The sequence below is a fragment of the Culex pipiens genome, chromosome 1, assembly GCF_016801865.2.
Source record: "Culex pipiens pallens isolate TS chromosome 1, TS_CPP_V2, whole genome shotgun sequence".
NCBI lineage: Eukaryota > Metazoa > Arthropoda > Insecta > Diptera > Culicidae > Culex > Culex pipiens.
In genome coordinates, this window is record NC_068937.1 from 6926497 (window position 1) to 6951359 (window position 24863).

Here is a 24863-nt window from a genome sequence, read left to right on the forward strand (position 1 = left end):
TATTGTAAAAACACAAATTTTGAGGTTTTTTTTTTTTTGAGAAAAAATGCATTTTCAAAATACAGGAGAAATACGTACATTTTCAAGTAATTATTATAACAATGGATAGTTGACATCATCCCGATTCCAAAACACTATAATTTTTTGAAGTTTGGATGATTTTTCATAGGATTATAGCCAATGTCTCCCATATAGCCAGAATCCCATAAGCTCTGTGCCTCAGTTATGCACGCCTCGGTTTTGCATCCCCCATATGCGGTGCTAAACCGAGGCACGACTGTAAAGCATTTTGTTATACTTTTTGCTTCAGAATGTTGAAGGTAGGGCTTGAAAATTGAAATTTAGTTGATTTGACCAAAGCCGAGGGACAAAAACTTTAAACTTTAACTTAGTACCAGCCTAATATCATACCAATAAAATAATAAATAATAAAATAATAAATGATAAAATAATTAATAAAATAATAATTATAACAATAATAATTAGTAATAATAAAAAGTCTCATGATTTATCGAACAAAATTGAATGGGGATGGCAAAGTTATGTATTGTGTAATAGACTTAAGAAATGAAATAAATCTATTGAATGAATTTTAACAATCGAAGAAAAATGCAATAAAAAAAATTAACGTAAAATGTTTATTTGAGCGGTTTAGAAAATTAACAACAGTTGAACCTTAAATTAATTTACATTGATTTTTTTATATTTATCTATAAGTGTCAAAATAATGAAAAAAAAAAATATTTCGATGAATAAAAACAACTTACCCATTTTCAATCTACTATTGTGCACTTGCTGTCAACAAATCTCACTTTCCACTTTAAACTTCGTCACAAAATCCTCTTGAGACGCAGGCTGCTATGTTTTTTTCTTCTTCCACTCTCACTGCTGCTATGTTCGATTCCAGCAAAACAAACTCAGCACTCGCGACAAACCAAACAAAACGGCCAATCTCCCATCAATCACCGTTGCTTGCGAATCCCGCCAACGATTCCCACCATCTGACCATCCCGTCCGATCCAAGCAGGCTCTTTATATCCCCCCAACAGCTCAGCACTCTCAGAACCCATCCCTTTTCGTCACAAACGGCTCCATCGGCATGGTGTCGACTTGGGGGTGAACAGAACAAAAAAAACGCGACGCCACACCACACAAACCCCTTGACTTGTTAAGAAGTTGCCTTCACGCTGCGTTGAGCTTTAAAAATAGTTTTTCAACATTTCTGTTTTGATCGCCCGGTTTGTTACAGAAAACACCCAAATTAGCTGGAACAAAAAAAAAAAATATGCAAATTGGTTCTTTGGACATGACTAAACGATAATTAAGCACACTTTATCATCACGCTGCTGCGGGACGCAAAATTAACGCAAAACAATCAATTTAACGCGTCTCTGGCATGTCCGACAGACCGCTCAATCTAGTCATCCATGGGGACTTGAACGGGTTCGTCGCTTTTCGGGGCTGAAGTCTCCTGCTTTGAGGAGCAGCCTCATGGCCTACCAAGGTTAATTAGCTCTTGGCAAGTGGCCCCGAAAAAAAAGCGCTTCACATTGTTTTGTGAATTTGCGGCCATTAAAAGTCACGTGTTGATGCTTGAAAATCGTGAGAACGCCAGCATCCTTTTCCCAACCCCTTCTGATGTTGTAAAGAAGGGAATAATATAATCCAGCAGTGATAAAAACAAGTCGAATTACAAGCCCAACCTCAGCCACCTTGGAAAACCACAGAAAATTGATTACTCGGCTGGAAGGGGTGGCCAATTAGTACCGGCTTAAAAGGCTCATTATAAACGTTAAAACTATACACTTACGACCGTACATTGGTACTACAATAATCCCGCAACATTGCTATCAGCAGAGGCATCTCTCGGATTGGGCGCGTGAGTGCCCAGTTAATTTTTCTATTAAAAGGCAGTGGAATTTGCATGGCGGGATATTTTCTGGACGCTGCCTTGCTGCCTGGAGAATCGATTTAACACACCTACTTTTTTCAGTTTCACGCGATCGCCGTGCTGCTGCTGCTGGCGCTTAGCTTCATTGATGCAACTCTGTGGTCAGACTTTCACACGTGGATGGCATGGGAATTGCGGCGAAATATTCCACTCGGGGATGACTGGGTGGATCGGTGCAGCTCAATTCTGGTGCTCAATAGTTGGGTGTACCTATTTACGTATTTATTTTCACATTGATAACAGATTATTTATTCTAACTACAAAATGAAAAAAAGTTTTGTGCAATAGGGTCCTAAAGCCCTATGTAAATGTTTATGTACAACGGTTAAAAACACGATTTAAAACCATTTCTGATCACTTTAATCATTTTAATAAAGCTGTCTAAGACCGATCTCTCGCACACTAGCTTACCATTTGTTTTTGCTGGCGGGTACAAATTTTAACCTAACAACCCTTCGTATACATACACGCAATACATGCGCACGTAGATAACTCTACGCAAAAAAAAAATTGACAAGACAATTTTTTTTTCGATGGATTAACTATAGTCCCCTTGGAACGAGCTGTCAAGTAGGACCTTTTCTGTCAAGAAGGGCCGCAAAGAATTTTTTTCTAAATTGTCTTTAAAAATAATTTTAAATCCTTTGCGGTCGTACAAAGGGTCATTGTACTCAGAAAAATAATCGTTATCGTTGTGAACAATAATATCAGCAATTCAAGCTTAATTTTAAGACCCAATTCTCTGAGAATTCGAACAACGCTTATTTACTGCATCTTTGGTTTGGCTGAAAATTTGTGAGTAAGTCTATGTCTATGACCAAAACGATGGTCAAAATTCATTTGACAATGTCGCCTTTCTTAATCAAGATTTTTTGAAAACGTTGAAATACAGTTAAACAGAATTTGACTTAGATTTTAAATCAAATAGGGTAAATTCGTATATAATAAGCTAGTTTTTTCCCTCCAATTTGCCGATTGGCACTATTTAGACAAAATATTTTTCAAAACTTTTGATGAACATTTGAATGCTCACTTCTTACTGAGGTATTTGTTACATGCTCGATTTTTGTGGAAGGCGCTTTCTAAAGATGTAAAGGCGCTGATTTGCCTACATTAGGTGCTCGATTGAATTACATTCTGTTCCCGTAGTACTTTATATTTTTTTCGAAAGAGATTTACCCACAGACTACGTTTGGACCACTTAAAAAAAACATTTTTAGTAATTGATTTTTGTACTTTTTTTAGGAGAGACATACCATCCTGCATTTTCCGTGAGTCTTTTTGTAACATCTTAGGCTATTTCCTGAACAAAAAAATGACATCACCTTAAAATTTATTTTTCAAACTTAAAAATTCAAAAATCTCATAGAAATGGCGTGTATTTTTCTTTCAGTGCATTTTTTTTCAGAAAGCCAGTCCTATTTTCTACAATTTTGCCTTTGACCACTTTTTGATTCAATGCAACGGCTTCGAGATGCAGTAATTTTTAAATTACAAAATACAAAAATATTTAAATAGCTTACGCCCCTCTCAAATGTCATTTTTGAGTACAATTGGCTTCATGCACACAAAAATGGCTTATATAGGCCTAGGATAACATCTCTAAAAAGTTTCATTGAAATCGGAGAGGGTCGGATACAAAAGTACCAGAAAAATTTCTGATTTGAGATGGAATTGCTCTATTGCGTCCTATTGAAACCCTCGGAAGAAATATGCTTGAGTTTGCAATGTTCTGAACAGAAAAAATGCATTGAAATTTAATAGTAATTTCCCCTTTTGCCACCTTTTAAAGCAAAATTATGCATCAAAACATCGTGCCTCAGGCTTGTCGCTTATTTTAAAACATTTTTGTTCCAAAATTTTTGTTTTAATGATGAAAATTAGCATAAAATCAAAATTAGTCGCATATTTACCAACTTGAAATGTGTTGAACGATTTCCACTTTATCCGTGAGGGAAACCGATAATGGGGCAATTGGGTCCTAAAATGAAGCTTAAGTTTGTGAGATTATGGTTTACAATGATAAAGCTTATTTTTCTGAGTAAAATGACCCTTTGTTCGACCGCAAAGGATTTAAAATGGATTTTTAAATCAATTTAAAAAAAATAACTTCGCGTCCCTTCTTGACAGAAAAGGTCCTACTTGACCGAGTACTTGAAAGCTCGTTCCAAGGGGACCATAGTTGATCAATTGAAAAAATGTTATCTAGTAAATTTTTTTTTTTGCATTAAAATGAAAAAAAGTGAACAGAAGTGGGTTTTAATCGTGTTTTTTTTTTACCCTTGTACATAAAAATTTACATAGGGCTTTAGGACCCTATTCATCCGTTCCAGACTGTCAAAATTCCAAAACGTCACGCGAATCTTCGGTTCGCAGCTTTTGTTCCTGTTTGACGTTTTGAGGCGAGGCCCTGGAAATTTGACAAGCTAATGATTTCATTTTATGAGGAAAATGTGAAAAACAAGCAAAAGAGGCAAGTGGAAAGAAAGAAAATGTAAAATGTGATAAAATAAAGTTTAGAGGTTGTAGAGCAAGCCTTAAATGAACAAGATAAATTCTGTCTTTAGTGGTGGCGTCTGGAAGGCGAGATTGGGTCATACAAATTTCAGCATTTTTGTAAGACCCAATTTCACCCCCGGACCCAATGTTTCCTATGATGACGTTATGTAAATTTTTCGTTCACGGGAAAAATTAAAAATGCGAAAAAGAAATGTGTGCGGTAAGGGGTTTAAGGGTTTACATACACATAGAAAATCACAAAATTTCATATTTCAGAAAATTCACTAAATTCACTAAAAAGATGATTTTCAATCACTCCTGAAAGTTTCATGAAGATATTTCGTGACCGAACTGAGTAAGAGCCGATTTAAGTTCACAATTTTGCCATGCGCAAAGCGAACTGTCAAAATTTGTGAACGTTTTTCTCTAAACACCGAGTTGATTTACGGGTGCCACGATAGCTCGAGATGGGATGGTCCAAATTGGCTGAAATTTGGGATGAAGAATCTCAAAACATATTCCGTGTGCATGACGAAGCCCGATTTTGAAATTTTGCTTCTTTTTTAAATACAAAAATCAAAACTGCCGATTTTTTTTTTTAATTTTTTTTTTTTGGGAGGGTGATCCAGCCGCACATCGTTGATGTCGAAACCTCTAAACTGGGCCCTCGTCCTGTCACGTCCGTCAGTAGTCTTGTCGTACATTACAACTAGAATCAGATCTGCCAATGAATTAGTACACTTCGACCAAATAAACACTGACGCTGTATGGATCTGACTCTAGAATAAATGCACAGTTGTGTGTTATTCATAAGTCCAAAATGTTCAATTATTCATTTAAGTCCAAATTTTCACTGCGGATAACTACCTAACTTGAATTGAATACAAGATTTAAAGCAAGCTATCCGAAAGCTACTCTTATCTCAAATCCCCGAAATTTTAGATAATAGCCAAAAAATCTAAAACGTTTCTTTTAAAACCTGTCTGGCTTCTTTAAAAAAAAAATAGATTGACAGTACATATTTTACAAGTAGTGAATTGAAAAAGAGACGACCATGATCGTCAAAATTTCAGTAGATCCTCGATTCGCAACAATGGTCGATACAATCATAATCCGACAACCGTTAGCTCAACAGATCAACGAATTTAGTCCGATATCATTTCACTATTGATTGATTGAGACTCTATGGACAATTTGACAAAATAGAATGGTTTTTATGCTACTTGAATGAAAATCACCGATTCTGATAGAATTACTAAATTCACTGTTACTATTTTTGTCCCTAAATAACTAAAGGCAAAGTATTAAAAGTTGATATTTATAGTTAAAATCCTAAATTCTACAAAAACTAAATTTTTAAAAACCCGCATCCTAACCTGACACCCACATTAAGATAGGGAAAAATCACATATGTAGCGGTTCATTGTACAAATGTGATATTTCCACTATCGGAGAACCTCCTTGTCTCGATGACTGCTTACCGGCCATCGATTAAGCCCTGAGACTGCGCCAAAGTGGGTTCTCGCAGCATGAAGTGGTGTCCATGTGTAAAAATGGAAGCTTCAGCAATATACTGAACACTTCGATTTTAATTCCACATCGAATCAAATCATACTCTTTGTCAAACAAGCATCAAACCTATGACACTCATTATGACAAAGCCCAGGGACAAAAATCAAAACTGCCGATTTTTTATATGAAAATCATAAAAATATTTTTAACTTTTTTTAAAATTATGTTTTTGAAAATCGGCCTTCGTCATGCACACAGGACCGGTTCAACGAGTCTTCACCAAAATTTTTGAAACTGCTAACTTAAAATAGCTATCTCTCGGCAATGGTACGTCCAAATGTCTTCATATTTATTTTGTTAATAGATGAAAATGTATATGTTAATGCCCTGCAAAAAGATTACAAAAAAAAAAAAAAATTGTTTGCTCATACCCACCTCTGACATTTTTGACGATTTACATGTATGTAACCCCTTAAATGAAAGTGATGTTCATGCTTTTGCAATCTCTGTCTAAACAGTATTTTAAGATCTTCTCGAATGTTAGGGATGATTTTTTTAAATTTTGAAAATATTTTTTTTCAGAACAGAACTACAGAAAATTTCATCATTGTTTCAGTTACCTAATAGGTGTTAGACGCTTTTTTGCAAATAGGGTTTATTTTTAAAGTCAAATATAAGCTCTCTGAAGATTTAAACGAACGAATTTTAAAAGTTTGTTCAATGTTTTAAATTGTTCGAATGACCATTACACTGACCAACAAAATTTTTGCGTAGGTTCAACTTTGAGGTCCTCAGAAACACGTTTACACTTTGAATTTTGCAACAATATTTAGACAGGGCCAAATGGCTTTCTCCAAAGTTTGTATAGGGAATTAGAGTACAGATTGTCGAGGGAAACAGATCCAAACGCGCTGGACACCAACCGCCATTGACGCCCAGCAAAACTGGCAGTGTTGCAAGCGCAAAACATACGTTGCCAGCACCGATTTATTTTGCATCGGCCAATCTGTTTCCCTCGACAATCTGTAAATTAGAGCGGTTCGTCGCTCTTGCAAGCAATAAAAAAATTGCATGCAATATGTATGTAGGTCACTTTCAACGGGCCGTTCAGATGTTGAAAAATTGGATCGATAGATTTTTTATAGGGCAACATTTGGTAACTATTAAACCAAACTCCCAGAGTTGAAATGTAGCTGTGGAGGCTCTTGTTTAACGCTTCGAATTGTGTAAAGAAAACCGGAAGTATTTGAATTAACCAAAAAGTTCAAACTTAGCCTAATAAAGTGCCTCGGGTAATCGAGTCTGGACTTTAATTGAATCTCAAGGAACTACCAAAGAAAGAAGAGGTTGAACTAGAGAGGATTTTGAGAAAAGGAGATCAGCGTCATTTGGAGCTAATAAGGATAATTATTTTAGCCTTGTTACCGCACAATATTTTGATATTTTTTTTATTGGTTTTGGATAGAACAGACACAGAACAACAAAAGTGGTGCATCGTTTTAAAATTTCATGCAATTAACTGCCGTTCTACGCATAATTGTCCCATGATCAAAAAAGAGCAACTGAGAAAAACGCGATTGAAATTTTTCGATCGATTTCTGTGTTTCTACGCATAATTGTCCCATGGGTGCCTAATCACCGCGGTTAACATTTTATCACCCTTATTTGTAATCCTCTTGCAGGTAAACAAGATGATATGCTTCGTAAAACTCATAATTTTGTGATAGAAGATACTTGGTGGGACAATTATGCGTAGAAATTCAACTATGGGACAAACAGACTTGGTGTTGATTTCAATGATTTTCTGAACAAAGCATTAGATTTTTTGTATTTTTCTGAAAGTATACGTAAAACTAAGCTTAACAATGATAAAAAGTCAGAATCGTCCAAAAATGACATGGGACAATTCTGCGTAGAACGGCAGTTAAGTGCTCTAAAAACTTCTGTTCCTATTCAGACTGTAGTCCCGATTCGCACGACATAAAAATATGCAAAAATATGGGACTGGGAAAAACTGTCTGCTAGTGTGATCCGTTTTGCAAAAAAAAAAAAAAAACGGATTGATCTGAACATTTGGTGGTCGATTTTACAAACAAAAATAGGTCGATGTCCGAAATTTGAGCCAGCTCAGGAATTCATCTGCCTAGGGGTTTTCAATTTTGGACCTTCTATGAAAATCGATATTTTTTTTCGAGTTTTCAAACTTCAGAGTAGGCGTCTTTGGTGGTCAAAATATAGCCTTGGTGAAAATTTTAGCGAAATCGTGCCGGTTTTGAAAATATTGCATAATATTTACTGCAGAAATAATCCGTTTAATTTCAATGAGTTGTTTAAACCGCGATACAATTCTGAATCTACAGATGGAAGAAAACAGTACTTAAAAGCTTGAGTTTGTTACATTAGAATAAAAAAAACCTAAGAGCTTTTTTTTTTCTACGAAATGCTATGAAATTGATTTTGGTCTTGACAGTTTCACAACTCATTAAAACACACTTCATTTTTTCATCAATTTTATTTCTTTTTTTCATTTTAGTTAACAGCTCATTGATTTTCCATTTGTTTGTATGTGTTTTCTTTTTAAAGTTTTCTTGATTTTCACTGTGTTTTTCAAACAATTTCGCCCCATTCGCCCTTTCGTCTGTCCCGTCCGTTTGCGTTTGCGTTTGCGTCTGCCTCTAACTGGTCCAAAAAGGTATATATTTTGTTTTACTTCTTTTCATATATTCGTTTCTTTTTTCTAATCGGCTTGCGATGGACGAATGCGCAGTACTTTTCACACCAAGAAAAAACAAAGAAAACAGTTTTTTTGTTACTTTTTCGCGACACAAATGTGCCGCACAAATTGTAGGTTTGTTTTTAAAACAACACATCTTTTAGACAAAGATCGTTTCACAGTTATGTTTTTTTCTTTTGTTTCACCAAGTCGTTATCAATTGTGTGTTTCTTAGTAAAATTTCGCCTCCTTACCGAAGAGTCGTGCCCTCTTCTTCTATATCTTTTTGTTTTCTCTCTTTCTTACGTCGTTACATTTAATATATAGGTATTTTTTCTTCTTTTGTTTTTCCTCTTCTGTGTATAAGTAAAAATGGTTTCCTCTTAAATTAATTCTCTTTCCTCTTTCGTTTCTACATGTACAATTACTGTGTTTATCAATAGGGTTTTCTCCTTTTCTCTTTTTTTTTCTTTCTTCTAAGTGTTTCTGCTTAACTTAACTTAAAGTTTTTCTTTTTCCATCAGTATTTTAAGGTTACTTTACAACTACACAAATTGTGTTTTTTTTTGTTTACTTTTATTTCGTTTTCGGTAATCATTTTCAAAAAACAGAAAACAGACAAAGCTTTGAAAAGTTGTGATTTTTGTTTTATTTCTACACACACACGCTCACCACGCGCGCTTGTCACCACGCCGCCATTTTTGTGTTTACAAAAGTGTTTCCGTGACCTACGATGCGTTTTTCTTCTTTTCTTTTCTTTCTCTCTGTACAAATATAAAGAAATACAACAAACATTTCAATAGAATTAAGTGTGTGTGTGTGTGTGTTTTTTTTTCTCTCATTTCCAAATTTCTCTAAGCCTACTAACAGAAGCGGCGCGTGACTTCGCCCCCTTTTTCCCCCCGCCCTCTCTCGTTGCATAGACCTTTCAGACCAGCCTACTTTGTTGACAGCGAGGGGAAAATAGGTGCTTGACGGCGTTTCAATTCTCTTGCTTCCCAAAAAACAATCGGCGGCTACGAGTGTTGTGGTTGTTGTTGTGGTTCGTGTCCTCGCTAGGCTAGCCCCCTGACGGCGACGGCGCGCCGTCGACGACCCCTCGCGCATGGCAACAAATGATGACAATTTTGGCTCCTCCTCCTCCCGGCGTTTGCACCGCTCAATCGTTCTTCTGCTGGCAGTAGAGCTCCTTGAGCGACTTGAGCTCCTCGATGAGCGCCTTGTTCTGGTTCTCCAGCACGGCCACTCGGTTCTCCAGGCACTTGATGTACTCCTTCTTCTTGCGCCGGCACTCCCGTGCCGCTTCCCGGTTCTTCTGCAGGCGCATCTCCCGCTTCCGGCTCTGGTCCTCGAGCTGCACGTTGCCGCCCATGACTGCGTTGGGGAAGAGATCTGGGCGTTGGTTTGTTTTGTTTGTTGGCGGTTTGCGGTCGTGTTCGGGTGTGTTTGTGTGTGTGTGTGTTACGTGCGATTGTTTTTTTTTGTTTGGTTTCCAAGCAACAACAACACCAGAAGTAAATGTGTAAACAAAGCGTGCAGAAACGAAAGGGGTGGGACGGAACGGGGGTTGGGAGGGAATGTTAGGATTGGGATTATTGAAGGAGTGGAGTTTGGAAAGAAAAAAGAAAAAAAGAAAAAAACAAAACTAATCAATATCTACTTCGTTACCATAGAAACGCATAAGAGAGGGTGTGGTTGTGTACAACTGGATCGAAAGCCTACTTCTAGTTATTAGAGAAAAATAAAAGTAATCAAGAGTGTAAATCTACTAAGAATTCAAATAGTTCAAGCGATTTTTTAGTTTTACGTATAAAGATCAATTGACGTCAATAAACAAACAGAGAAGGGAGTTTTGTTTGGAAACTTTCCGATTTTCATAATCAAGTGCTTTTTTCTCGCTCAGATTTAAATGCTCAAGTGGTTACATTGATATTCGTAAAATCGACACAAAATGATAGTTTTTTGAAAAATGTCTTATTTGACTGTAAACTGAACTTTTTATCATTTCTTAAATTTGGGTTCGTTTAAAAAAATAAAATACATAGTTTAGCCCTTTTGATACGCTACATAAAGAAATTTAAATCGACCCCTTCAATATTGTCCAAAAGCAGAGAAAATTTGCTACAATTTTCATTTTTAGACTCCTTAGATCTGAAAACTTGTTTGCTGAGATAAAGCATCTGAATGTTTTAGTACAGTCCAGACTCGATTATCCAAATTTTCGAAGTTTCGATTATCCGAAGGTTTGTATGGGACATCGGATAATCGAATCACGAATAAAAAAAAATGTTTTCGTATTTTTTGATTTTCTTATTTTTAACATCAAAAACGAGTTCTGCGACCCTTTTCTAGTCAAATTTGAATAGTTGTTTCAATATTAAATTATAAAATGCATTTTTTCAATACAGTCCAGACTCGATAAACCGAAGGCCTTGGCAAAATTTCACATCGGATAATCGAATCACGAAAAAAAATATTTTTTTTGCTGTATTATTTTTGATTGTTGAGCTTTAGTATGACCCTTAAACTACTCTAAAGTGATTTAGAATTTTTAAATCCAAGATGGCGGCCAAAATGGCGATGATGAAATATTGAAAAAATGCGCAATCAACCATTCAAATTTGACTAAAATGGGGTCGCAGAACTCGAATTTGATGTTTAAAGTAAGAAAATAAAAAAAAACGATTTTTTTTTGTTCGTGATTCGACAAACCTTCGGATAATCGAACTTCGGATAATCGAGTCTGGACTGTAGTTGATCGCCGCCATCTTGGATTTACAAATTCTATATCACTTTTAGGGGTCAAACTTCAGCTCGACAATGAAAAATAAGACGATGATTTTTTTTTATTGTGATTCGATTATCCGAAGTGAAATTTTGCCAAGGCCTTCGTGATTAACCCTGTCTGGACTGTATTGAGAAAAACAAGTTTTTCTTAGTGTTGCCTAATTTGTCCTCATTTTTAAACTGACGATATGTCGCAAATTTGGTTTGATTTTGAATGTAAAAAAATGAAGCTTGTGTAACTTTTTTAATCAGAAAATTTAACGTAAGTTCATTTTTTTTTACATTTAGAATCAAATCAAATTTTCGGGATGTCGTTTTCACTACACTAAAACATTAAGAGGCTTTATCTCAGCACGCAGTTTTCGGATCAACAAATTCGCTTTTTTTTTAATTTATTCAAAACAAATAAATAAAAATGACAAAAACATTAGATTACAAGCTACACTTTCAACATTTGAATGAAAAAACAAACAAGGTACAAACATTTTGTTCGCGAAAACATTTTTTTTTTGCTGTACTGTAAATTGGAATTCCAAAAAATTCTAAATATTTTCAAACAAACCCCTTGCTAAATACGTTTTTGACCATAGGAAAAGGCATTTAAAATTGTTGACAGTTGATCAAATTTTATTTCCATTATTTCTTTTCTATTTTATTTTTTTAAAGATTTTTTTTAATGGTATACAATAGGGTGGGTACGTTTTTCAAAAAGTTCTCGGATCAAGTTTTAGTATGGTTCCCCTTGTAGGGCATTCCTGTAGGGACTTTCATGCCAAATATCAGCTCATTTGGTGGTAAACTGGCTGCGCGCATCAGAGTTAAAGTTTACTTGGGAATTACTATGGGAAAATTGGAAATTTTGTTCAAGCGCTCCTACAGGTCTGAGAAAATCATGCGCCAACTTCTGGTATGGTCAGGCTTATGGGGAATGGTCTGGAGAACACTTTTCCCGAAGAGAGCATATGGATTCGTTGTCCCTAGACCTGGCGCATCGGCAAACAATCCGATGTCTCCGGAATCAACGGTTTTCCCTCAAAAAGCATCAAATTTTCCTTAGCATGCTATGAAAGCTTGATGAACACCGCGACGCCATACGTCAGGTAGCTACCACGTGGGTGAGAAACGGCTGGAATATTCAATTGCAAACCTTCTTTTAACTAGAAAATGATCATTTCGAGTAATCCTGATATTATTTAGACGAATTCAGAATCTTTGCAAAGCAAATTTGTATTTTTTTGCAAATATTTCAACCACGTGGTAGCTGCCTGACGTATGGCGTCGCGGTGTTCATCGAGCTTTCATAGCATGCTAAGGAAAATTTGATGCATTTTGAGGGAAAACCGTTGATTCCGGAGACATCGGATTGTTTGCCGATGCGCCAGGTCTAGGGACAACGAATCCATATGCTCTCTTCGGGAAAAGTGTTCTCCAGACCATTCCCCATAAGCCTGACCATACCAGAAGTTGGCGCATGATTTTCTCAGACCTGTAGGAGCGCTTGAACAAAATTTCCAATTTTCCCATAGTAGGGGAAATATGCCCATTTTAATCACTCCAAGCCGTTCGAACAATTCTCATCACTTTTGCCGTTTTCCGCTATTAAATCAACATTTTCAGATGTATCAACAATGGACAGTTGCTTGCTCACTTTTGTTTGAGCTATTTATTACTCTGGAACAGTCAAAAACACTTTATAAAAGCTGTAATTCATGATCAAAGTGCTGATAGGCCGATAATAGAAATAGGCTGAGAAAGGGTATAGTTCCCCTAATTCCCATGTAAACTTTAACTCTGATGCGCGCAGCCAGTTTACAACCAAATGAGCTGATATTTGGCATGAATGTCCCTATGGGAATGCCCTACAAGGGGAACCATACTAAAACTTGATCCGAGAACTTTTTGAAAAACGTACCCACCCTAGTATACAACCTTTTAAATATATTTGCTAAGCTTTTGGTTCCCATTTTAAACAACGAAATATGTTTTGACAAACTGTAATGGGATTTCTTCGGTAAATGATTAATCAAAAAAGATTTTATGAATTCCAAATCAGTTATTTCTCATTATTTTATCAGGAATTATTGTTAATTGATTTTTCTAAATTATACTCCAGATAGTTATTTCATTTAACTTTTCATTATTTGTCAGATGGAGCAAATTGCAATAATCGTATCTTAAATAAAGTATAATTTTTTGAACTACAAAATTTTAGACATCAAAATTTCTGAAGCTTATTTTTGAATACCGTCAGTGGGGGTGACATTGGGTCTGGGGGGTGAGATTAAGTCAAAGTGATTTTTTACGGATTTTAGCATTTTTCAGGTTATTCTCAATGAAACTGAATTCTGTTAAAGGGGTTGTGTAGGGGAAATCTTAAGATTACTTCGCTGAAAAAATCTCGTTCCTAGAACAAATCCTGTTATTTCGGCAGCTGTCTAAAGTTGGGGTACGTTTTTGGCCAAAAATGACCTCTCGAACAATCATTTTTCTAATATTTTTGTTAGAATTGCTCGAAAACTACCCAAATGTTGGAAAATCTCCACTTCAAACATTGTAGCGTGTCAATACGATTCCCTCGAACAAGAAACACTGTTGGATGACTTGTTTTTACCATATCGTTGTATTTGAGCATCATTTTAGTTTCATTTGACCCAATGTCATCCCCTCTAAGGGGTGAGATTGGGTCAATTTTCAAACTATTGGCATTTAAGGTAGTGTTCATCAAAATCCACCATATTTTGGGAAAATGTTAGTAAACTATCTAAGAACAAATCTACGTTGAAAGATTTTCGATGTTATTTAAATTGTTTTTGTTATTAAGAAATTTCGAGAGTTTTATCGTTTTTTGACCCATAGTCACCCCAACTGACGGTACACTAAACCCCCGTGTGAACCATTTTTTTTAACCCTGAGCTCACGAATATCAAAACAAACATTTGGTAGTATGTGTGAGCTCCGTGTAAAGAGGGTGTCAAACTAAAACGTGACCCACCATCGGGGTTTCAGCGTATTAAGTAAAGTTCTTTTTTTTATACGGAATCTATATTTGGATTCGCTTTATTTTGTAATGAGAGGAATCTATATTGCTCAAAATAAGTTTTTTTTAATTGGATCAATGTTAAAAATGCAGCTTTTTTTCCTATGATAATTTCTAAATTTGCTCATTAATGTATATTGTTTCTTAAAATGTTGTTAAATTTCATTGTTCAACAAAAACTTTTAAAAATATTTGTACCTTCTTTGATATTTTGAAAGTTCGAAGAACGTCGGAATTTAGATATGGGACTTAAGTGGTCAGGCTGAATTGATTGAGGCAAAATTACATCAAAATAGGGGTAATATTACATTAACCAGTTTCTAATCATGAAAAAAAACTGTGTACTTAACTTAAATTAAGTGTAAATCATGTTTATAGAACTTATAAAATTCGTCAAAATTCGTTTCACAGAATGGACATTTTACCAAATAGAGCAGTTACTTATAAAATTTATGAGAATAATTTTTTGATTGATTGAAAATAATAAAAAAAAATGTTTATGCTATTTTTTATATTCTTTTTTTTTGAGGAATTTGAAATATAATTTTATTAAAGATTAAATTTGTGTATGTTTGATAGGATTCATTTATCAAATGAAAAAATAGGCTTCCAAAGTTAAAAAAAATGCAAAAAATATATTTTTTTGGGCTGCATGTAGCTTTACATAAATTTGTATTTACTGATCTTATTTTTCTATCTAAAATTAATAAATTAAAAAAAATCAGAACTGATCCTTCATGAAAATCTGGGTTAAACAGAACTTTAACGATAGAGTGCCAAAAAAATGTCTTAAATTTTGTTTATCACAGCCCAATTTTTTGAATTAACTGCTCATGTTTAACTGAATGCAAAATCACACAGGAATGTTTAAAAAAAATGCGTAACCTTACAAAAAAATATATTTTATGCCAAATAATAATTTTAGGAACTTTAAACCTTAACCGATTTGGCTCAAAATTGTCACAGTTACTTATTTTTACCTGTCGAGGGGTATTATTTGTTTTTTTATTTGTCATCATAATGTTCCATCATCAAGTCATAAAAAAAATTGGTATGGTTTTTCAATTCCCTGAACGTCACCTTAAATTTTTACTTTTAAAATAAAAAATTTGATTAAAACATTTATTATTTACTGTTAGAAAATAGACATCTTTAAAAAAATAAGGGATTTCTAATCAAAAATTTACTGCTTTTCGTTAAAAATATGTTGAGTGCAATTTTTGTTTGCATGGTTAAAGAACTTGTTGAGCGGTTGGAAACATTGTTTTCTATAACAAAAAAAATATCCGTTTTCACATTTAAATATATTTTTTATAACGTGGATTCTGAGATTTGCTTACTGGGCCGATTTCATCGAAAATCAGCTTGATGTCGTGCAGTCACAGTTAACTGGGACTGGCAGTGACAGCTGTTTGTTTACAAGCTGCTTAAAAAAAAACTCATTAATGGGTCAAAAAGCACATCTAGTTTTTCAGAAAACTTATGTTTGAAAATTTTGTATTTTTTAGCGAGGAAAAAGGCACTTGTAATATTTGGAATTTTGCAAAGAGAAAAAGAAAAAAATACACAAAACGTGTAGCGGGACGGCGACGCGAAGGGGGTGGGTGGGGGGAGAACGCTCTCTGGTCGAACTGAACCATACTTACGAGGTACGTAAATTTGACCATCCTGGGCCTGGGTATATTGCACTACGCCACCGCCGCTCGCTGCTATCGCATGCAGTCCTGGGCCATCGCCTTGGGCGTTCGCTGTTGTGGAGTTTGGTGTTGGGGGGAAAACGGAAAAGGAAACGGAACGGCGCCGATGTTACGGTAACGGAATAACGGAATTTGCGGTCAGACCATTTTGCGAGACAAAATTGTGGGGTTGGGGATTTGTTTGTTTTTTTTTTTTGGGAAGGAAATTTAATTTTAGGTGATTTGGGAACGATTTTTAGGTTTGCATAGCGATACATGATGGCGATGGGTGGTCGTTTGATTATTTTGTTATTTTTTTTTGTTACAAAATTTTTAACGAGAAGAAATGGTGCGTGAGCATGATGAAGTGATGATTTTTTGTTTGACGATTTGGTTGGTTCATTGTGAATGGTCAAATTTTCGATATTTTTTTTGAAATTAATAGCGAAGTATGCGTTATAACGAGGGAAAATATAAAATTTAACTAAAAATATTTAAAGAATTATTTTGTTAATTTGAAAAAAAAAAACATGCAATAAATAGATCAAACTGCTACGTGCTTTAAAAATCATTTCTACCGCTACATTGTCAATTGGTCAACTCTCGTACTAGCAAACATGACAGTTTCTCAAGCTAAAAATGAATCGCTCTCTCACTTGAGCGAAAACATCGTGAGAGAGCGACACAAAAAAGAGAGAGAGAGAGAGCGCGCGACAAATGAGCGAAACGCGATTCTGACGGAGAGAGCGATTTTTTTGCATTCTCTGCAGAAACTTTGTATGTCTGCAAGAACGAGATTTGACCTTTTGCAAAGTTTATTTAGTAAAGAGCTACGTTATAGCTATGAGCAATACTGGCTAGTTAAAAATGCGTGTGTTTGTTTGTTTTTATGTTATAAAAATGGTAGTAATAATAAAAAAATCGGGACCCCGGCAGATTCTTTGAGAACGGTACAGGTTTTGAACGGAATGCAACAGAAGAAAGGGAACGAAATCAAAACAGAAAATAAGAAAATAAAAAAATAGCAGAAGACGAGAACAAAATCCTCTCTACAACCGTTACCGAGTTACGATTTCTACTCTACGCTGCTTTGAACAAACTCTTATTTTGAGAGAGGAAAAGCTCGAAAAGTCATGCAGAAAAAAAAACAAAAAAAAACGAAATAAAATTGATGAACAAATGGAAATGACTTGATGAGATTTCAAGGGAAAGAGGGAGGGGGAAACTTTTGGAAAGGGAGAAAACTTAAAAAAAGGAAACAAAAAGAAACGAAAAAAATAAAAACCGAACAACCAAAGAAACATACCAATTTCTGCTCCGCCGAGGTCGCTCAGAATCTTACGATAGGATGGTCGCCGGGTTAGTAAATCTCTTCGTTTCTTGGGCGAGGACTCGTCGTCCGACATCGTGTCGTCGCTGTTGGTGTCGGTCATGATGCCACTGCCACCGCTGCCGATGTGGGGCTCGGGTTTGATCTGGGTGTGGGTGTGGGGGCAGGAAGACCACGTAGTTTGTTAAATTTTTCCTTTAAAATGAGTATTTTTCCCGATCAAACAGACGTGAAGACGTTGGTCTTTTAAAATTAAGTTGAAAAATCAGAATTGTTCAAAGCCGCTTTTCAATATTCCAAAATGAGTGTTTAGATCAAAGTGATAGAAATTTCCATACAAAAATGGTATGTAAAAATTCAAAAAATCTGTATTTTTTGAAAAAAATAATTTGATTGATTTGGTGATACGAAAAAAATGCTATAAATAAAAATGCTGGCAGATTTTTTAAATCACTTTTTGGCAATAGAAATTGATAAAAAAAAACACTATTTAAAAAAAAAACATTTTTTGATAGTGCCATCATAAAATTCCAGAAAGGGCACAAAATCTATGACCAAGTTATATTTTTTGTGAAAAAAATATTGTGATTTAAAAAAAAATCTTAAAAACTTCTAATTTTTTGACTTTTTTTTTAAGATGTAAAATTAATTTTGCAATCAAAACTACTTTCGTGAAATTTGGATAAGGTGCTCCGTTTTCAAGTTATGTAAAGCCATTTTAAGGTAAATTTCGTTTTAAAAAAACAGGGTTTCAATTATTAAAAATAGTCTTATGTTTGCCCATTTTAGAAAATATATTTTTGAGGAGCTTTCTGAAATATGGCCATGAATAGATAAAAAAAAAACAGGAAAAATTAGATTTTCTCAGTGTTGGCCAATTTGTCCTCGTTTTTTTGAACTAATCTCGGGAACCAAATATAAATTTTCCAGAAATTATTTTTTTATATTTTTTTATCTTTTCAATGAAAAATATTTTAAAATTTTATTGAAAGAGCAGAAAATTTCACAAAATAATAATTTTTTAACATTGAAAATTTCACAACACTGAAAAACCATCATTTTAAGTTTTTTTAAATCTTTGCATGACCATACCTTGGCAACTAAATGCAGTATTAAAAAGATATAAAAAAAGCAAAATGTAAAGAATTCAGCTTTTCTATTAAACATGAGCACTATTAAAAAAAAAAAGAAAAGCAGCGATTTTTTTCAAAAAAAATTACATAGAAATGGCTCTAACTTGAAAACGGTTAATTTTCTGCAAAATTTCACTTTTTGATTGCAACTTTGATTTTATATTAAAATAAAAATAAAGTAAAAAAAATGTTTTCTTCTTTTTTTAATTTTTTTCGTATTGCTTTTTGAAAAAAAAAAGCATAGCATCAATGAGTTTTTGCCCTTTCTGGAATTTTCGTAAAAGATGGCATTTTGTGCACCCTTGCAAAAGTTATTTTTCAAATTAATTTTGTAGTGAAAAAAAAGTGATTTAAAAATTTGCCAATTTTTTCGTGTATCATTTTTTCGGTGTGGTTCTCATCCAAACCTAGAAGTTTGGCGAAGACACCAAATGAATCAAAAATATCCTTCAAAAGATACATTTTTGTATGGACTGATTTGGCAGCAGGATAGATGGAAACGAAATGATGATTAAAAAGGCTCATTTCGTTAAAATTTGCTCAGGAGATTTTAATGTATTCACAAGAATTAATTTTTAAAATACTGAGAACTTCATTATTTGCAATCTTTTAAATTTTCTTTAACCTTTAGTGTTTTGAAAATCCATTGAAAGTTTTGCTTCGTTTGATACCCATTATGCATAAAAAATACGTTCTTTTTAAACATTAGAGTATTTAACATCAAGCAGTTTAATCTTGATCAAATATATTTAAAATTTGGCATCTTTTGATATACTAACTGCAAATAATAATATAAAAAATAGTTTTGAAAGAACGTTAATTTCTGAAGTTTATAAACACTAATTTTGTGAAAATCCACTTGTTGATCATGAAAATTTGTTCGTTTTAAGAAAAATCTATATTTTGTAAATATTTCAGTATTCTACAAGAAAAAATATTAAAAAAAATTGTTAGAAAAAAATCACATTTTGTAAAATTTAAATATAAATACGGAAATTTAGAATATTTTGAGTACTAATTGCAAATAATTGTTTTGAAAAACGACAATTTTTGAAAATTTTGAACACAAATTTTGTGAAAATCAATTGATTTTTTTCAAAGTGATGCCAATTTTGCTGAATACGATATTTAGCAAATATTTGAGTATTCTACAAAAAAAATTAAGAATTATTTAAAATTCCCATCTACAAAATATTAATATTCGATTACCGTGCTGATTCTATTTTATTAATTTTTTATTTTTTTGATCATGAAAATTTGTCCGTTTTAAGAAAAATCTATATTTTGTAAATATTTCAGTATTCTAAAAAAACAAATATTAAAAAGAATTGTTAAAAAAATCACATTTTGGAAAATTTAAATAAAAATACGGAAATTTAGAATATTTCGAGTACTAACGGAAAATAATAGTTTTGAAAAACGACAATTTTTGAAAATTTTGAACACTAATTTTGTGAAAATCAATTGATTGTTCAAAGTGATGCCAATTTTGCTGATCATGAAAATTTGACTGTTTTTTTTAAATACGATATTTTGTAAATATTTGAGTATTCTACAAAAATATTTGAGAATTATTAAAAAATCTCATTTGCTAAATTTTATAATTCGATTACCGTGCTGATTCTATTTTACAAATATTTTCAAACTGGTTAGACTCGTTTCAAGTTTTATTATTTGAAACATAAGGATAGGCTGTTTTTTTTCTAAATCTGTTAAATATTTGAGTACTCTACCAAAAAATAATGGAAACAATTGTTGAAAAATCACATTTTGGAAAATTTAAATATAAATACGGAAATTTAGAATATTTCAAGTACTAATTGCAAATAATAAAAAAAATGTTTTGAGAAAACGACAGTTGCTGAAAATTATAATCACCAATTTTGTGAAAATCCATTGAAATTTTTAGAAATGATGCCAACTTTGCTGATCATGGAAATTTATCTGTTATAAAAAAATCTATATTTTGTAAATATTTGAGTATTCTACAAAAAAAATATAGGGAAAAATTATTAAAAATTCCCATTTGGCAAAATTTAAATATAAATACTTAAATTTGTAATATTTCGAATACTAATTGCAAACAATAAAAAAATTGTTTTGAAAAAACGACAATTTCTGAAAATTATAAACACTAATTTTGTGAAAATCCACTGAAATCATATAGATTTCAATTTTGCTGATCATGAAAATTTGTCTGTTTCAAAAAATATATATTTTGTAAATATTTGAGTAACTTACAAAAAAAATATAAAGAAGAATTATTGAAAAATCTCATTTTTCAAAATGTAAATATAAATAAAGAAATTTTGAATATTTCGAGTACTAAAGTGCAAATAAAAAAATATAGTTTTGAAAAAACAACAGTTTCTGAAAATTTTAAACAAAAATTTGTGAAAATCAATTGAAATTTTTAGAAGTGATGCCAACTTTGCTGATCATGAAAATTTGTCTGTTTTAAAATTTCTATTAATGTATATTTTGTAAATATTTGAGTATTCTACAAAAAATACTGGGAAGAATAATTTAAAAATCCCATTTTGCAAAAAAATGGATGTAAATACGCAAATTTGGAATATTTCGAGTACCGGGTTGATTTTATTTTACAAATATTTCTTAACTAGCTAGACTTGTTCCAAGGTTTGTATTTTTGAAACATGAGGATATGCCGTTTTTTTAAATTGTACTTTTAAAAATAGAAAAAATAAAAAAAAACATTTTTTTATAATATTATTGAGAACAAAACATTACAATGTTTGCTTGAAACTGTTAATGATTTTTTTTAAATCCCATTTTTTTTATTATTTTGATTGAAATAATAAAAAAAAAAATGTTTCAAATTATAATTTCAAATTCAGTTTCCACAAAAAACTTAAAAGATTTAATAGTCAGTTTTTGTTAAAATAAATTTGTTTCCATAAGTTAATTTAAATGGAGTATGAAAATGAAAGTTATCGATGCTAATTCAATTAAGACCAAGCTTCACGTCTGTTTGCCCGTTGCGTCTGTGGTCCTCTTACAACCCTTAAACCATCAAGTGTCCATCCCCCAAGTGTCAAAAATAAAAGTAAAGAAAACGCGTCGACTCACCTGGATGGCCTGCAAACTGCCCTGCGTGGTGTGAATGACTGAGCTGGGTTTGTTACACACTAATAATACGCCTCGGGGTAACGCGGGCATCTGGCCGGCCGCGGTCTGTATCACCGACTGCTGGTTCTGCTGTATGACGGATTGTGCCTAAAAAGGTTGAAATGTGGTCAGAGACATCTGGTGGAGAATAACGGTATCAACTTGCATGGAGGGAAATAGAACTTGCACGCAAGTTTGATGTTGTATTATAACGACATCTATTGGTTAAAGCGTAACAAGAGTTCAAATCACACTTAAAGTTCAGCGTTCCCATTTTCAAACTGGAAGTACTGAATGACATGGCACAAAACAAAACCCCAAAGTAGACGGAAGATCGCGCCAAAAATCTGGAAAAACCACCATTAAACCAAACTAGTCCGTAAAGTGGCGAAGAAAGAAAGAAAAAATAGAGAAAGAGAAAAGTGCCAATAAACTCTCCGATCACAAGTGATTGCTCATCGGAAACGTCTGGATTGAAAAGTGTGTATCTTTTTCATTTGCATGGACAAACAAGCACTCACACCTACAACGATTTTCTAAACCTTTAGCGATTAGAATCAATTAGAGGTAAGCTGTTAAAACATGGATTGCTGTGATGGCAAAAATTGGGCAAAAATCGCTCTAATTACTTTTTTTATGCGATTGAAATCCACTCTTTCAATCTACAATCGAGAAAGACTGAGCAAATTTGCTGGAAATTCCAAACATATCATTTTCGAAGAGCCAGATAACAACTAAGAAAATGTGGCCGAAAACAAACCGGCCGATAAATATGGGCAAATAAACACAGTAGTAGAAGAGAGCTACAAGTTGAAGTAAAAATATGCAAAACGTTTTCCGATCGCGATTCTTCTGCGAGTGTTTTTTTTCTTGCTTCTCACTCTTCTCTTGCGCACCCAGCTGAACAGTCTCGAGCGACTGACGTCATTCGGTGATATTTATCATTTGGTGAAACTGGATAAACTTGATGCCAAATGACGGCGACGACGACGACGACGGTACCTTCCATATTTTTTTCTGCTTCCACCACGAGATCGAGTGACGAATGCTAGAGAGAGCTGCTAATTTGGTGCTAGGACGACGCTGTTGTAAGTTAGAAAGAAGGAAACTGGACGGGGTTTGGAGGGTAAATTGGCAAGTTAGATCGACGAAAACGAACGAAAAAAAACGCTTTTCCTCTTTAAAATACTGTCAAATTGTACTAACCTAATTAACCTATGTTACAGAAAAGACCAATATAGCAAAGAACTTTGTTATGCAACAAAAAAAATCTTTAAAACCCCATAATATCAAAATTGTACCCAACTTTGTCAAACTGTCGGTATGAAAAACCATGAAGTTTGATACCCACATTGTCCAAACTCGTAAGGTTCGGTAAATGTCCTCCCATTGTACGATCTCGGAGAGCTCGAATTGCGGCCAATATCTTGCGAAACTGGTCTCAAATCATTTCGTTCGCCGGTTTCGAATGAAGGAGGTATTAGATTATGACAAACTCGCACTTTTTGATAGTTTGCAGAAACGTCAGCTTGTTTGTTTAATCTCTTTGAACAAAACAGTTTTTGACGTAGACTTACGTCTTTGTCGAAGGTACTGGGGTGTCATTCCAAAAAACCCGGGCCGAAGGCCCTGGATTACTGCGTCATCCGTCAAACGCTTATATCTTCCTTCCCTCTAATCGAATCGACACGATTTATGCGCCATTCGATTCGAAAATTATTCAGCAATTTGCTATAAAACTTTCATTGTTGGCAAAATAGTTTAACTATTGAAACAATTGAATGTTTTAAAATGTTTTCAAAATGCACAGATTTTGCAAGCAAAATGAGCGCTTCCCACTCACGGACGGGAATGTCAAGTACCTATTTTGAGGGGAAAATCATCCGAGCAACGCGACCGAGTGTCGGTCGCGAAAAAGGAGGGGAAGTAGCGGGCCGAGAGGCTATATAAGAACGCGCGACAGAGCCCATTCTATCATTCACGTCTCAGACGTCGGACCGGCAGCAGCAGCAGCAGCAGCAGCAGCAGCAGCAGCAGCAGGAAAGCTCAGCCCAGAGCAGCAGCAGGAGAGAGACCAGAGCAGCAGCAGGAGAGAGACCAGAGCAGCAGCAGCAGGAGAGTGGGACCAGAACTGGAAAAGAAGCGCGCATCGCCTTCTCGTCAGCCAGTTGCCGCTCGATGGCTGGACCGTTTGGATCTTTCGTGGTTGCCGTGGTTTGGAGTTGCCTCACTCCCCGTCCCTCGTCCCACCCGGGACGAGGCAACAACGAGATGAGGCGCGCGCCTGCTGCCTTTCGCTGAAAAGCCTCTCGTGGGTCAAGCCGTGGTTGTGAAACAACAACTAGCTCGTCGCATTCGCGGCGAGCGCTCTTAAAGATTTGCTTCTTGTCCAACTCCAATCTGTTGAAAAAGTTGCCCTCATCCCTCGTTCTACCCGGGACGAGGCAGCGAGCTAATTTGAATTTAAATTTCAGGAACAAATTTTGGTCTTCGGGGGCGACGGAATGCACAGCTTTCTGAGGCTGCTCTCGCCCCCAACCCCTCCCCCCATTCAGCTCGCTAAAATTCCTTCGTCTCTTTGCCGTTCGAATTAGTTCGAAATAATTCCGTTCAATTAGGGATCGGCACGGGTCTTGGCACGAAGGGTGTGTAAGTTCTGTTGGGTTGGGGAGTTAGGCTCTAAGAGCAAGAGATCAACCCAGATTTAAAACCAGCAAGTTTGCAAGAGTAACAAATCTGGGAAGATCTCTTGCTCTTAGGCTTGGCTCCCTCAGCGTTCGCCAGTCTGTCGTGTTCGGGGGTTCAGCGTTTGAAATTCGGTTGTGCGTCTTGAAGGGTCGTCCAAAAGCGCAAATTCAAAAGTAAGTTGGTAGAGTAGTCGTCCATAAACGTTTGGGTGGGTTGAAAGTGGTCTAAGGATGTTGTCAATTTGGGATTATAAGTTGTCTATAAATGGTTTCCTCCCGGGTTGCAAGTTGTCTAAGGATTTTGTCGCCTTGGGTTTGTAAGTTGTCTATAAATGGTTTCCTCCAGTGTTGTAAGTCGTCCAAGGCGTTTGTTTTCTTGGGATGCCAGGGCGTAGAACTTTATAACCAT

The 24863-nt window shown here is 34.7% G+C and overlaps 1 protein-coding gene across 5 annotated transcripts in view; it reads right to left on the reverse strand.

Moving 5' to 3' along the window:
- The window catches only part of LOC120429937 (uncharacterized), a 58382-nt gene that overhangs the window by 5525 nt on the left and 27994 nt on the right, over positions 1-24863 (reverse strand). For all 5 annotated transcript variants that reach the window (XM_039595032.2, XM_039595034.2, XM_039595030.2 and 2 more), the window contains 2 exons: positions 21729-21875; positions 17482-17650 (listed from right to left, as the gene is read on the reverse strand). In XM_039595032.2, coding sequence (XP_039450966.1) covers positions 17482-17650; positions 21729-21875 — 316 coding nt within the window. The remainder of the gene's footprint in view (positions 1-17481; positions 17651-21728; positions 21876-24863) is intronic.